At 37.5% G+C, this 16471-nt stretch overlaps 1 protein-coding gene across 2 annotated transcripts in view; it reads right to left on the bottom strand.

The window, feature by feature from the left end:
* The window catches only part of Rme-8 (receptor mediated endocytosis 8), a 113074-nt gene that overhangs the window by 24393 nt on the left and 72210 nt on the right, over window positions 1-16471 (bottom strand). For both annotated transcript variants that reach the window (XM_067133196.1, XM_067133197.1), the window contains 3 exons: window positions 15407-15591; window positions 14771-14962; window positions 120-299 (listed from right to left, as the gene is read on the bottom strand). In XM_067133196.1, the coding sequence (XP_066989297.1) occupies window positions 120-299; window positions 14771-14962; window positions 15407-15591 (557 nt within the window). The remainder of the gene's footprint in view (window positions 1-119; window positions 300-14770; window positions 14963-15406; window positions 15592-16471) is intronic.

The following is a 16471-nucleotide window of genomic DNA, read 5'->3' as shown; positions in this document are numbered from 1 at the left end:
TTTACAGTAACCCTAATGGGCTTGTACTAAACATGTCGCAAAGGTGGATAAATATTGGGTTAAAACCCTTGGGGGTCACTATCTAGCAAAGATCCCATCATCCTTATGTCATAAATTACCTGTTGGTTTGAGTCCTCCGATTTACTAACTCCGCCTTCATCTAGAGTGAAGTCGTAGGCAAAGAGAAAGAGCAAGAGGTGCCAAATGACTCCAGCCTGAAGAAGATTCATCTGAAGAATTTGGTCTACTGCTAGTGCTGAGACACATTCCACGCCAACAAGGCACACACGAAGTAAAGACTGTAGAGATACCGAACAATTGTAAATGCTGTTCAAAAATAGCTAGAAACTAAGGAATAATTATAAACACTTCAAAAATAGCTAGAAACTATCATAAAATATAAAAAAATAAATTTAATTAAATTATAACTCCATCAGTTAAACTTCTCCCCCAATCTACATGCTCTTCTTAACTGCCTTTGACCTTGCAGAAAATTTATGGGTTTGCTTGTCAAATTTTTATCATTCAATCTGCTCTGTTATGAAAGATCTCATAATTTGGCAATATAACTAATACAGGCAGTCCCCGGGTTACGGCAGTCTTGGTTTACGGCATTCTGACTTCACCGCACGTGGCTCAAGGTGCCGTTAACCTGATTTTACGGCGCCGTACCCAGTTCTACGGTGCCATAACCTGGTTTTATGGAGTTTATGGTGCTGTAAGCGCCATTTATTCCCATTATTATTATGATGTTCCGTTTACAGTGTTTTTTGGGTTACAGCGCGCCACCGGGGACGAAACCCACCACCGTAAACTGGGGACTGCCTGTACAGTACATGCAAAGCATTATAACGTAGTATACATTATTGCACTGCATGGAAAAAATAAATGCCTCAAATAAAAGATAATTAAGAAGTATAATTCTCAAGAATACGTGTCAATAAAGACTCAAAACGAAGAACTAGACAAAGGTAACAGACTGGGTAGTAAATACTTTGCTTATCCATTAACAGAATACTAGCGTTGTTTATATCACAGAAAGTACTGGAAAAAATTAATAAAATTAACAGAATAGTAGCGTTGTTTATATCACATAAAGTACTGGCAAACATTAATAAACTATCATGGTAGAATTGGTTTTCATTACTTATGTATTAGCACAGTTTCTTTTACTCATGTAAGGTTTAGGGTAAAAAAAAAAAAAAAAGACTAATCCAAGAAGTGTGCTAAATTGTCACCACTGTGAAATGTCAGAGGTTTATGGTAAAAGCAATATAAATTATCAGAGATCACAAAAGAAATCCTGTATGTATCAGGTTTCTTTAATAATCAATATGTATTGTATTTGCAAATGCATAAACTGAAACACAACATCTGAAGAGCTTATTTTGGTATTTATGTACGAGCTGAAAAATTTAAAATACTGTACTTGAAGATAAAGAAAATTATATAAATACATTCTCACAAATGATTAAGCAAGTGAAAGAGTCCAATTAACATAATCAAGCAAACATAAACAGCAGCAACATTTTGAAGATAATTCATAACAAAATGCAATGAATACATATGAATGTGTGAAGCTGTGTGAAGTCACTATACATATTGTATATCCTGCCATATGGAAGACACTTTTTTTCCCAAAAAATTCATCAAGAAATCACCCTGCGTCTAATACCCAGATGATTAGAAACAGAACAGAATGTAGAGTTTAGGCCAAAGGCCAAGCGCTGGGACCTATGAGGTCATTCAAGCTGAGAGGAAAATTGAGAGTAAGAGGTTTGAAAGGTGTAACAGGTGGACAACCTCACAGCTGCACTACGAGTCAACTGTTAGGAGAGGGTGGAAAGTAAGACGGAAGAAAGAAAATATGAATGGAGGTACAAGAAAAGGAGAGAAAGGGGTTACAGCTAGGAGTCGAAAGGACGCTGCGAAGAACCTTAAACAATGCCTAAAGTGCACTACGTGAGGTGCACTGGCAGTACTAACCCCCAGCTGGGTTTGGTTTGGGTAGGCCCAAGGGTTACGTTTACCAATCTACCTTATACTCTTGTGTATCATCTGATCTCATGTATCATGCAGCCTTAAAAATTTTATCCTCATGTTTTCATCTCATATCTTATTTATTGTGAGTTGCAGATTCAACAGATCACACTAGGCTATGCTTAATTTTGGTAGATTATACGAGACTACGCTTATTATGGCTGAGAAGCCCACATTCAATAGCTATATGTGACTTGTCTGACATTCAACCAGGCTTACTAAACTTATCACTAATCCAATAATTCATTATCATTTTTCATAATTAGCAACCACTTACTATTTCATGCAAAACACTGATATAAACAACAGCAAGTACTGACATAAACCACCAAATAGAGAAACAACTTTTTCTGCTGTAGGTTATTGAACTATCACACATTTATTGAAAGTTGCATTATTTCGGGTTACGACGATTTTCGGCTTATGACGTGGCGTCGGAACAGAACCCCCTTCGTAAACTGGGGACTGCGTGTAAGTGCAGTAAGCTGCATTTTAATCTAGCTTTGTTAATTTACAAAAAAATGTAAAATTTTTATGATAAAATTAATTACTTGGATGCTTACCTACTGTTAAAAGTTAGCTTCTATTTTCACCCCAATAGGTGCAATCTACATTCAAAATGAAACAAAATAACGCTTGGCTACCATGCAAGGACTGTCTCTGTAATCACCTGTTTCCCACCTGGTGGCGCTGGAATGTTTACATTCTTGACAGAGTTCTTCATGACTACACACTAACACTATACTCTGATGAAACATGATGTCACTGATAGCCTTGCTGATATCAGGAAAACAGTAATGTCAATAATAGCTATATGCTGAAGCTGTAGCCAGTATCAAGAAAGTGGTGGCATGACTAGCAATGCTTGGTAAACTTACATGGATATACAGGCAGTGCCCGCTTACCGGCGGTATCGGTTCATGACGATCCGGTTTTATGGCGCTTGTCTAGCGACGCCGTTAACTGGATTTTCGTTGCTGATCTCTGGTTAGTGGCACTGATATCCGGTTAACCGCCCCATTAGGCAGGTTATTAATGCTGTTAACCAGGGAATGCCTACTGGTATTCATAAGGTTAGCTACATTTATCCTCGAGTTGTTTGCTAGGAGAAAATCCAGTAGCCTACAGTCTTGGACCTAAACCTGACTGAGGGGTGAGCTATGAAGTTCAGGGAAAATGTGGTCTGCTTATTGTAGGTGCATCTCATCTCATACTCAAGTGTGTCTTATATGGCAGGAAATACGCAGTTTCACAAGACTGACAAGCAGTTCACTTTAACATAAAGTTACTGGAAAGTCAAGAATCTTATACACATAAAATAAAGGGAAGACTATGCTTGAAATCATAAAATGAACAAACACCCAAATAAAAAAATTCCAACCCAAGGTTACCAAACTTGACAAAGTAGATGTATAAGAGAGGGAGAGGCAAAGCGATGACAGGAGCAACTTAAAAGGAGATACTGATGACATGATCCGAAGTAAAGCAGAAGGCAGACTTTTTGACCTTCATACTCTCAAAGGAGTGAAGTCTTTGGATCATCAACACAGGTGCCAACATTCTAGAACCACATTAAAGTGTGTCAACATTAAGTCCCTTTTATAAAGGGAGATTCACTGTCTCTTATGCTGCCCTAAAATGGAAGACTGCAGTATCTGCAAAAATACAAAACTGAGAAAAATGGTAGACACTGCAGTTTTCCCTTGCCTTACTACTGATTTTGCAGATACTGCAAATGGGACCCCCTAAACAAAGCACTGAAGAATCATTCTGAAACTGCATAAACTTGTGTGTTAGTGTTTCACGAGCCCAATAGGGGGCATATCTCAATTTTGAAAATTCTGCAGATACTGCAGTTTTCCATTTTAGGGCAGTATGCATCAACTCTCAAGTTACAGCAGTACTAATGTTGAAATGGTTTTCTGAAAATAATTATGTATTCTTCAACCTTTACAATTCTAAATGTTTCACAGGTGCTTAACAACACTATAAAGTAGGATAAGGCTTGATAATCTCCCTTGAAATAAACTGAGAATCATCATCAAGACTAACTGGATGAGCTATCATTTAAAAAATCTGGGAACTTGTGACATTCAATAAATTTATTCATCCAAGCTTTACAGAAAAAAATTACAGAAAAATGTCCACAATACGACTTTCCCCTCCGTTCAAAAAAATGAATAAATATTTGTTAAGGCATAAAACCCTTGTTTACACCAAACTAATCATACTCCCATTGAAGCATTCACTCAGAAATTTTGTTTCATTATAGAAAATTTTAATTAATTTTTAAACTATACATTATCAACACTTTCCTCTTCACTATCACTATCAACTCCATCTTGGGACTTCTGGACCACTTGTAATGAATCTTGATGCCATTATATTCAAGTGTTATATGAAAAAGAATATTGTTTGCTCTTAACAAAAGAAAAAAGTGGTCCTTCAGTCAAACTTACATAGAAATAACATTTATTTTGTTCTTAAGAAAACTCCAATTTAAGATTACATAAACATCACTGTCAAAGAAAAATTGGTGATGTGGATTATTTTTTCGTTTGTGAAGTTCTCCTAACACATTTCTATGTTGCAGTTTTGAGAATAAAATTCTTTTGTTTCTGAAATACTTGGAATGTTAGTTAATAATGTTAATTTCATACAGATGTTTAGTTTTGAAGAAATTTTGTTGGTAAAAGTTTTGTTTTCTTTTAAAAGTGAGTTAATTATGATTTCTCTTACAGGTTGTATATATAGGCAGTCCCCGGGTTACGGCAGATATTCTGGTCCAGCACCGTGCCCTAAGTCAGAAAATGGCGTAACCACGAACATCGTAATAAATAATGAGAGAGAGAGAGAGAGAGAGAGAGAGAGAGAGAGAGAGAGAGAGAGAGAGAGAGAGAGATAGAGATATAGATGAGAGAGAGAGATAATCCTTGATTATGACTAGAGGATTTGAGTCCTATTATGATTCCTGATACATCACCTTCATCTCCTCTCTTAAGAGATATGCACTGACTTTTTATCATATCTCCCTTGGTGAATACTTAGTTGTCTGACACTTCCTCCAGCTTCCTTGAAATCCACATGTTCTTTAGCTCTTGGTATCCACCTTTTGTTCAATAATGTTCTGACAACCATTTTTGGAAGAGACAGGCTGATCATCACAATTTTATACACTGTGGTATATTTTTTCACTCTGTGACACAGAGGGCTGTACAGGCAGTCCCCGCTTATTGGTGGCATTGGTTAACTGCATTTCAGTGTTATGGCACTTGGCTAGTGACGCCATTGACCGGATTTTTGGCGCTGATCTCCGGTTAACAGTGCCGTTACATGGGGACTTCAGCGCCCATCTCCAGTTAACAGCACCATTTAGTGGGGATTTTGGTGCCGATCTCTGGTTAACGGCAGCGTTAAGTGGCATTTTCGGTGCTAAGATCGCCGATTTTTGGTTAGCGGCGCTCGGCCAGGGACAGAACCCCTACCGTTAACCAGGGACTGCCTGTACTGTCACAAGCAAGGCGCATGGATTACATTTAGCAATCTCAGGGGAACACATTTTTGAGGGGAGTTGGTAGCTGAGCAGGTACCTCAGTAGCTTCTCAACTCTGTAATTCTTTTTTCTTAACACTTAAAGAATTCTGTTCACCTTCAAACAGTATTCTGGCTCCTGTATGACATACAACCTACATCATTTTCACCCACGCATGTTAAGGACTGGCTTTCAAAACTTCCCTCTCAAAAGTAAATTTGAACCAATCTGCCATCTCATTTTATATTGTTATAGACTTGTAATCCCTCTATGGATATTAATAATGTGCTAGGTTTGTATTTAACCATTTTCTATTTATGTAACTATATCTTCATGAACTGTTCATTTCATTTACTCCACAACAACTAGTTTCTTATAGCTTTGATTTATTGCATGAAGAATAATGAGCTGAATAAAAAGACTCAAGTGTCATAGTCTTCTCTTGACCTCTTGAGCCACCATAAATGCTAATTTAAGACCTAAACAATCATTATATCACAACTACAAAATAATGATCTTGCAATTAACCCCTACCCACTATTTTGGAGTTGCACTAAGAGGGTGTCTTTATTTCGGATCTTTCCTAGGTAGTGGCCCCCAAGGGTTTTCAGGGGTCGTTATCTAGACTAATATTTCTTAAGGGTCATTATCTTTATGATATTTACAGTCTTTTGTTTATGTTTTAACAGTAATCCCCAAGGGGCTTGTACTAAAGATGCCGCAAAGGTGGATACATACAGGGTTAAAACCCTTGGGGGTCACTTTCTAGGAAAGATCCTTTATTTCTTCTACAGTGGCATAGGAGTAATACCACACTATACATCCTAAACTCCAGACTTTACAGATCAGACCAAACAAAAAGGCAAGATTTTGAAAAAATTATTAACCTTACTTAAAAGCACAGCACAAATCAGACCAAAGACATTGTTCCACACATTGTCCATTCCCCTATGGCAAAGAGTCAGGAATGTGTGAGGACTCCAGTACACTGTCATCAGTGCTCTGGATGGAAAAGACCAACATGGCAAGGATGGCTCAAGTGTAGGCCATAAGTGAAGATAATCATCCCAGCCCTTTTCCACCTGACAGAAAGGTGGCAATTTGAAAAATATAAAATAAGCTCTTTGCACTTGAACCTACAAAGACATATAAAAACAAGTAAAAAATATGCCGAAGTTTCTTCGCAGCAATCGAGTTTTCTGTACAGCATATAATGCTGTATGAAACTCTTAGCTGCAGCCCATGAAACTCAGCCATGGTCTGGTGCTGGCCTCAGCAAAAGCCTACGAAACTCTTAGCCACAGCCCATGATACCTATAGCAGTGCCAAAAGTATCATTACGGCTAACTTTAACCTTAATTAAAATAAAAACTATTGAGGCTAGAGGGCTGCAATTTGGTGTGTTTTATGATTGGAAGGTGGATAATCAACATACCAATTTGTAGCCTCAGTAGTTTTTAAGATCTGAGGTCGGACAGAAAAAGTGCAGACAGGCAGACAAAGCCATCTCAATGGTTTTCTTTTACAGAAAACTAAAAATGCTAAACACAGACGACACTGGTTTTCCTTGTAATCCAGGAGAGAAACCACAAAGCAATAATAAATGACATTTACGGCCTTGAAACCTCTGTTGAAGGAACATGATGGGTATGACAGAAAAGAGCTACTCCAACATCTTACAAGTCAACTGCATTTTATCACAAGCAAAAATATTAAATGTCTATGTTCTGTAAGGTACAGTAATGAAGAAAATCGCCTAATCATAAAAATACCCAATTGCATGCCTACGAAAAACATACCTATACCAGAAATACTAGTAATGATCAAAATCATAGTAAAAATGCTAAAGTGAAACACTAAGGAGGAGAAATACACAAAACGAGGAAATCAGATCTATCAAACGATTATTAAAAAGGAAGTACAGTAGTAAGCTTAAAAGTGATACAGTATGATACAAGAATGACTCTTGAAATGCCCATTTTAGAAATGTTGGTGCAATGATTTACAGTGCTTTTTCAATATTCACTAAAAAACCAGTTCCGGGTTACAGCATACGTTCCAAAGTTATGGCGCCATAACTTGGATTACGGCGCTGTGAGCGCTCATGTTCCGATTTATGGCACTTTCTGACTTACGGCACACTGCTGGAATGGAACCCCCACTGTAACCCAAGGGACTGCCTATATTCTAAATACCAAGAAAGTTAGTTAGTTATAAATGATTTGTTTAACCAGACCTCTGAACTTCCCCACAATAAACAATACCTCCAAATTCATTTGCACTGACAAAAAATAAAAACGGCAATTCAAGAAAAGGCCACCTAGCAAACACAGCAGTCGTGAAAAATCTACGCAATGCTACTCAATGGCTTGGACTGTGCTGACATGGGAAGCACAAATCACTAGTGAACAAGGGCTGGCACTAAGCATGGAGAAATCTGATTGGCAAGGCACATGAAATATAGCAGCGTTTAAGGGACAAAGTAAATAATCTACATTATAAGAAAATTAAACTAAAATCTTTAATGGGTACCTAACAGGAAAAATCATAAACTTAAAATCCATACCAGGCAGCAATTTGATTTGTGCATTAGTCAAAACTTCAAGTTTACATGTACTGCATCTGTGTCCAGATCATGAAGCACCAGGTTATCTTGAAATGTTTGAAATTCATGTGGGTATGATGCAATTCTGTCGCTTATCTCATTATGGTAAAGGTGGTACGACATTTACCTTAAAGAGGTAACCTAATAGAATGCAAGATGGGAAACATGACTCTTTCTCCACCAAAAAAAATAAAAAATCAACTTTCTCCGCAGCAAAATGAATAAAGCAAAAAAATAGAAAAGGAAGCCGTGAAAGCAATCTCAAGAATTCTCACAAGAGGCTTCATATAATGCAAGTATCAAGAAAATTTATCACAAAGGAGTAGGCCTTCATCTGTAGACCTACCCTCACCTTGCAACTGAGCATGTGGCAAAGATCCTTGGTAAACTGGGACATTTCTATATCCTTGAGAGCATGTGGTAAAATAGTGGTAAGAATATTGGGGGTTTAAAAAAGTAGAGAAATTAATTCACAAAATGGTTACTCTAGGATTGGATTCAACAGCATGGTAGTACTCTAAAATCATAAAAACCTACTTGCATACAAACTGCATATAAAACCATAAGCTATCTACTTTAGGTGAAATATCCTTTTAATGACAAACCTTGACATTCTGGTCAACAAGGGAAATTTTACTTGGAATCCACTGCATCAAAATCCAAAATATCAACATTAAAAACACTACTTAGATAGAGATACTGGACCTAAATGGGCTAAAATACATGTATTGTACACGTATTACTAATGCCATTTGGTCTATGCAAATTACATAAATTCACGTATTGGTAATTTTAATTCTGGAGAGAATATCATTTAAATCCACAAACCCACCATGAGACTGATTTCTCCAGGGATTTAAGCGTCAGATTTAATACCAAGGCACATGCTCACACATAAATATTGTTGGGACAGGACCTAACAAGACAAGTCTCTATACGGGTAGCCAACTTTTCCCTTTCAGAGCTGCTGTCAAGAAACGCACACAGTTGCAGACCCCCACTCCCATTTATAGCCACCCATATTGTCTCTTCAAGCTCCATTTCATATTTCATGCTTTATATGTTACAGCCAGTCTTGTCCAGTATAAAAATTCAAAAGACCTTTGTAGTAAATTTAAGCCAATATCCCATTGCATTGCACATTATTAAAATCTCACTGATGTGGGCAAGGTGCTAGAAAGTACTGTATCCTGGTGGCATTACATATAATTATCTATATACATACTTAGAAATATGACAAGAGGCCATTTACTTGACAGACAGTCTTCAACAAGGGAGATATTTTAGTACAAAACAGTATAAATAAGTTATATGTAAAGACAGTTCCCGGTTACCAGTGGGGGTTCTGTTTCCGACGGCATGACGATAACCAAAAATCGACTGAAATGATCCCCTTTTACAAAACAGCTTTTGTTTACTAATATCAGCATGGAAAGGAGCATCTTTATCGCTTATATACTATTTGATATCTGTCAATCTCTTCTGAAGAATCCAACTAACTCAACTAGCACTTAGACAATGATTGACCCCAAAGAGTACTTCAAACTGCTATATATTTTGCTGTCGTAAGTTCTTTTCTTCAATTGGATTACTAACCTGATATGTCACTGCTTGGAACAGCATGACAATTTTATGATTCTTCGTTTCGTCTGACTTCTTGTCATGATTCAGGCAAAGGTAATACTATTCAATCCATGACGCTGTTCTTACCACTCCTCTAGATTATCTCTCCCTCCACCCCAAGATATCTTTGTTGGTTTTTCTCTCTAGTTACTATAAATTGGTTACTGTTCCAATGAGCTGAAGAAAGTTCCTCACCTTCTCTAAGGCCTTACAATAATTATGGAAATCAACATTTCTTAGATTGCTTTGTACTGTAATGGAATCTTTCCTTCTGTATCCACTCTTTGGAACCCTATTTCAATTACATTTCTGTTAATCTCTTGTTTTCGGGGGGAAGTCGTACCATTTCCTTTCTTCCTTAGAACTATATTACTTTTCGCCCAAGACCTCCACCCACGTCAAGCTTACCTGCAAGGTTTCTGTCAAAACATAAAATAATTTGAGCAAACAAAAGCTATATTAGAGTTAACTATCACAAGATGAACAATCATCAAGAAAGGGTCACACAAAACTTTATTACATGAACTCCAATGAGGAATTGTGACCTAACAGGACAGAACTCCCGAGCAATTAGCACAGGAACACCATGAAGTTTATGAAGCTAAACAACAGCATCCTACTTCTCTGAGTTTTTATAACATGAAGTTAAACTCTTACAGATGGTTGCCACCTGCTCAAGATGAATGGTCAATGGGTATTTAACCCCTTTGCACCGCTCTCCTCTTTGAATGACATCAACTGCTTTAGTACTAAGATTTATTAGTTATCCACCCTCATTTCTAGTGATGCCATTAACTGGATTTTCGGCGCTGATTCTCCGGTTAATGGCGCTGTGAAGCGGGTCATTAGTGGCACTGATCACCGATCAGCGACACCGATATCCGGTTAACGGCACCGTTAACCAGGTCATTAGTGCTGCTATTGCCGAATTTCAGTTAGTGGCGCTCGGCTGGGAACAGAACCCCCTACCGTTAACCAGGGACTGCCTTATGCTATATAAATACAGTTAAAAACAAGCGAACCTCTTTTTCTTCTCTCGCTCTCTCTCTCGCAAATAACATTCAATATGGTAGGTGTACCGTACATACAACACACTACCAAATACTATAGGTATCACTTTAATTATTTTACATAACCACACGAAAAAATACTGCACAACATTGAAAAAAATAATTTTACATAAAAAAAAGCAACATTCTTTTTCTCTCTTGCACAACACACAGTATGGTAGGTACATTGGTATATATTTGCCACCCAATAGCTGACCTGTCTACCCACAGCCTACCATGGTTTTATCACTATCAATGTATTTTTATGCAGTGTACTTCTTATCGGTTGTTATCATACTTTATTATTTTTGTTTCTTTTATTTATTATTTGATAACTTTGCCTTTTCTATTCAATGCTGTGTTTCCTTACCCTGAATTACACCAAGCATTGCATCATTCACACTGGGCCTTAGACTGGGCTCTTTAAGTATGTTATTTTTTAGAACATTATTAAAATGTTGTCATTCATCTTCTGTTTGATTATGATCACCAGTTTCCCATTTTGCCTTATCATGGAAACTGTGTGTGTGTGAGAGGGTGTAGAGTAAAACTTACCGTGTCTATATCTTAAGTATGTACGTATGATATTTCTCAATGATGTGTCCAAAGCAAATCCATTTTAAAAACACTATCAAAAAGTAATTAGTCACCTTGTTTTATTGTAATCCATGATTTTTCATTTCACCTCATAACATCACAGTTTTACTTTTGCGTGTGTGTTTACATCTACGTACAGGCAGTCCCCGCTTATCGGTGGCATCAGTCAATGGCATTTCAGTTTTACGTCACTGTAACAGTACTCGTGAGAATATTTTATCACTGTTGATAATACATTTCATGTCAACCATTAATTTTATGATGAAATAATCATACACAAACTGCAAACTTCTATGCAGACTGATCCCATGAATTACTGCGATGATTCAACAGTCCCTACTTTGGCCTGCTCATCTACTAACACTAACTCTTTTGCTGCCAAAAAGGGCAGAAAGCCCTCCTCCCTATTCTTCTAGGCATGCTGAATAACTCCTACAGCAATAAGAGTACAGTCGTCCCCCGGTATTTGCGGGGGATGCGTACCACACCCACCTGCTAATACCGGAAATCTGCGAAACCGGCCCCTCTAAAAACGCTTATAAATACCTATTTTAATAATTCAAACGCCAAAGAGCCCCTCTAAAATGCTTATAACTGCCTATTTTAATAATTTGAACACCAAATGTACCTTAAACTACCATCTTAAAACATTTACTCATAAAAATCACAAGAAAATACTCTAATTGCTATATGAAAAAATCTGCAAATAGGCGAATTTTCCATGAATAGTGTGGATATATACTCCACAGAGAAATCCGTGAATACCGAAACCCCCTCTAAAAATGCTTATAACTGCCTATTTCAATAGTTCAAACACCAACATTTAGTCATGAAAATACTGTGTAATTGCTCTATGAAAAAATCTGCAAACAGGCGAATTTTCTGTGAATAATGTGGATATATGTTCCACAGAAAAATCCATGAATAACTGAAGCCGTGAATGCTGAACGGCGAACGAGCGGGGGTCGACTGTAAAGCTACTTGGCACACGGCAAGGTGGAGGTCACCATCCTCAGATTCATCTAGCTCCTCTCTCTACTGACAAATCATCAGTGCTTCCAGCTACTGTATAATCTCTTACACGAATCTTCCTTGACAGAAGCTTTAAATTCGGTGTGTGGCACCTTTGATCTTCAATACCATTCACCTTTTGAAGGAGACTTCAGTGATGGAGTTAGACAAGATGGGGAGCTTTCATCGACCAAGGTTTATGATTTACCGGTGGCAAACTAGTTTGATGCTCCTTATGGATGTCTTGCTAAGATGAAGCAGTGAGGTACTATTAGAGGCTGTGATTGACCTATGGGCACTCCACATTTCTTCTTCTTATCAAATGAAAGACTGAGCATTTATACAAAACTCAAGACTGTAATACATAACCAAGAATGCCTTCTATTGGCATGAAGTCACAGCAAGGTTCTACCAGCAACCTTCACACCAAGCCCTGTCACCTGAGTGACATTCATTTGAGATATTTTCAGGGAACCCATCTCTACTGAACTGGAAGGAAGAGATCCTCAGCAGAATGAGTACAATCTTAACAGATAAGAGCACTTCAACTGAAGACATCTCAAAAGCAAGGATGATGGTTCAACTGCCTGTGAGGTTGCTGAACCTTTGCAGCTGGCTTCCGTATTATTACTAAGTGTAAGTGATGTTGTTCTAAATGATCTCTCTAGTCTCCTCTCTGCTGATCTATGTGAACTTGAATTGAATTGAATATAGAATTTAGGCCAATGGCCAAGCACTGGGACCCACGAGGTCATTCAGCGCTGAAGTGGAAATTGACAGTAAAATGTTTGAGAAGTGTAACAGGAGGAAAACATTTTACAGTTGCTTTAGGAGAGGGTGGAAAGAAAGAAGGAAGAGAGCATGAAAGGAGGTACAGTAAAAGGAACAAAAGGGGTTGCAGCCAGGGGCCGAAGGCATGCTTCAAAGAAGCTTAAGTAATGCCTACAGTGCACCGCATGAGGTGCACTGACGGCACTAAACCCCCTATGGAGGATCTATGTGAACTTAAATCTACTCCTACTGCCTACCTTGTGAAGACCCTGAACTCTAATCATAAGTTACTTCAAGTATCTCGCAAATTTTTTAAGATATGATTGTGTGTGAAGTTGATCATGTAATTATCCTGAGTTGATGGGTGCACCTATCATTCGCTTTAATCTACGTCATGGTGCTACCAATCAATAACGTCCCTCTCCATCTGGTACACTGGATCTGATTTTCTCTTCCAGTTAAGTTGATGAAGAATAGTATTGTTGTTAATTTCAGTTCAGTTGATAAAGAATAGTATCGTTGTAAATTTCAGTTCAGTTGATGAAGAATAGTATTGTTGTTAATTTCAGTTCAGTTGATGAAGAATAGTATCATTGTAAATTTCAGTTAAGTTGATGAAGAACAGAACTGAAATTTCAGTTCAGTTGATGAAGAATACTTTCGTTGTAAATTTCAGTTCAGTTGATGAAGAATAGTATTGTTGTAGATTTGTTCAGTTGATACAGAATAGTATTGTTGTAAATTTCAGTCAAGTTGATGAAGAATATTATTGTTGTAAATTTCAATTAAGTTGATGAAGAATAGTATCGTTGTAAATTTCAGTTCAGATGATGAAGAATAGTACTGTTGTAAATTTCAGTTCAGTTGATGAAGAATAGTATCATTGCAAATTTCAGTTCAATTGATGAATAATAATATCGTATATAAAGAAAAATATCAGCAGTGTTTTAAGTACTTTTAAGAGTACTTTTAAATTTATCAGCTGCAAAATGCCTGATTTTTAGCAAAGTTGTAATCAGCTTAAAAGCCCACTGTAATGTATTTGTAATGACATGAATTTAATACTAACCTGCCTTATGAAACCTGTCTTTACCAATGATAAAAAATACTCAAAAACAGGATTTTTCTTTGATACATAAATCCTTACCACCAAACAATGTACAACAGGATGACTTCCTTTTCTGGTAAAGCATACGTATACAGGCAGTCCCGAGTTAACAGAGGGGTTTCTGTTCTCGTCCGAGCACCGCTAACCGAAAATTGCCGATAACTGAAAATCGGGGATAATAGTGCCGATACTGCTTTAATGGCACCGTTAACCGGTTAATGGTGCCGATAAACCACTTACCAATGCTCATAAACCACTTACCATTGCTGAACATCGCTTACCGGCGCCGAAAATCTGGTTAACTATGTTGCTAGCTAAATGCCAAAACACCTAAACGCCGCCAGTAACCGGGGACTGCCTGTACTGTACTATAGCAAGCTAAAAAGAAAAATACGACAACCTATAACAAAACCTTGTAGTACTGTATCACTTACCTTGAAATACAATGTGTGACAGAGATCCTTAATGAAGTGTGACATCTCAATAAGTTTCTCCCGACACAGTGGGAAGGAAGCGGCAGCTGTATAACACTTTGCAATATTGGTGCAAACTTGTACAGCAACATCACCCTGCTTACTGCTCGCGTTCAGGACACTGACACAACGGTTGTATGCACCTTGTAGCACCTGCAATGATTCAGAGAATGAGACTGATTTGCATATAACGCTTCCAGGATTCTAACAATAACATTTGGCCAATATCAATGTGATGCAAAAGCCATGAAATTACATGTACAGTAAGAGGGGAGAGGAGAGATCTAGAGCATTCTTGGATAACCCCAACGTTGGAACAGAAATGCCTCAATCTCCAAGTATGTAGTATATGCAAAACAGAAGAAGGTAAATGATACTGGTGAGGTTTCTGAGCAAACGCTCTGAATTTCATATAATAAGATGTCTATCATATTGTATATACCTAAATCCATGCACACTTCATTTGATATCTCTTCTAATAATGATGATATAATATGCTCCATAACAACAGTATTCAGAAAAACTTGGGATACAATGAAAGGAATGGAACTCTTAAAAAACATGGAAAAATTCCTTTCTAGAAGGTTCAGTACAAACCTCAAGTCCTTTCTCTCTCCTTAATTCTTCAGCATTTAACGCAGAGCAGTTGATGGTATGGTATGTCAATTCTGCTGCTGCAGCCAAAAGAGAGGTCTCTTTGCTGAAGAGCTGCTCGTCGTCTGCTTCTAGCTGAATGGTTTTGATTAGCATTGGATATCCAGCATATTTGTAAGGTGCTAAAACTGTAAAACAAATATATACAATAATAATTAAAAGCAAATACATACGACTATTTTGATTAAATATAAAGGCCACAAAACCATGCTACAGTTAACAAAACACAAAACTTGGATAAAACAAATTTTTGCTCCGCAGATAACACCTTTTGCTCACCAGTCCCAAGATCATAATGGAATTAACAATACTTGATGCCAGTGGCAATGAGTAGTTGCTAAGAAACACGAGGTTTATGCTGCTTGTCCAGAGAAAGATGGAGGATAGCTCATTGTTAAGCTGTATGATGTCTATGAAACAAAACAGCTTAGTGAAGCTGGGTTGTGTCAATGAAACAAAAAATAAATAAATAAATAAAAATATCTGTTTCCCATATGAACACAACCATTGGTTACAAAAACAATTAACTGACACGGGAAGGCAGAGGTTCTGTAGACAAAAGCTGGGGTACACAACCATTGGTTAAAAAAACAATTAACTGACATTGGGAGGCAGAGGTTCTGCAGACAAAAAATGACCACCATGCTAATGTTTGCTCAGTCGCACCCTGGGCAACCATAAACCAATGCATGGTCACATCTGGTGTGTTTCACCATTAGTGGTATCATTACTGATTAAAATGTGACGCTCTAAAGACAGAGGGGTGGTCACTTATAGAAGGTAACTGACCTGTCCAAGGTTGGTACTGTAAGTTCTATATGGCACTAGGATAATGATTGTCCTGCTGGGACAGACAAGAGCATACATTGGGATAAAAAAAGAACTGCCAAAGGATGAACCCTAAATACAATACAGTAAATCAATTAATATGTGAAACATCCACCAGATAGCCATTTTAGAAAACTGTTCTGCAGAAATTAATTGAAACAAGAAGAAAGAGATAAAATT

Source organism: Macrobrachium rosenbergii, chromosome 33 (genome assembly GCF_040412425.1).
Source record: "Macrobrachium rosenbergii isolate ZJJX-2024 chromosome 33, ASM4041242v1, whole genome shotgun sequence".
Lineage (NCBI taxonomy): Eukaryota > Metazoa > Arthropoda > Malacostraca > Decapoda > Palaemonidae > Macrobrachium > Macrobrachium rosenbergii.
Note: the sequence above shows the minus strand (reverse complement) of the source record. Positions and strands in the feature narration are given on the sequence as shown.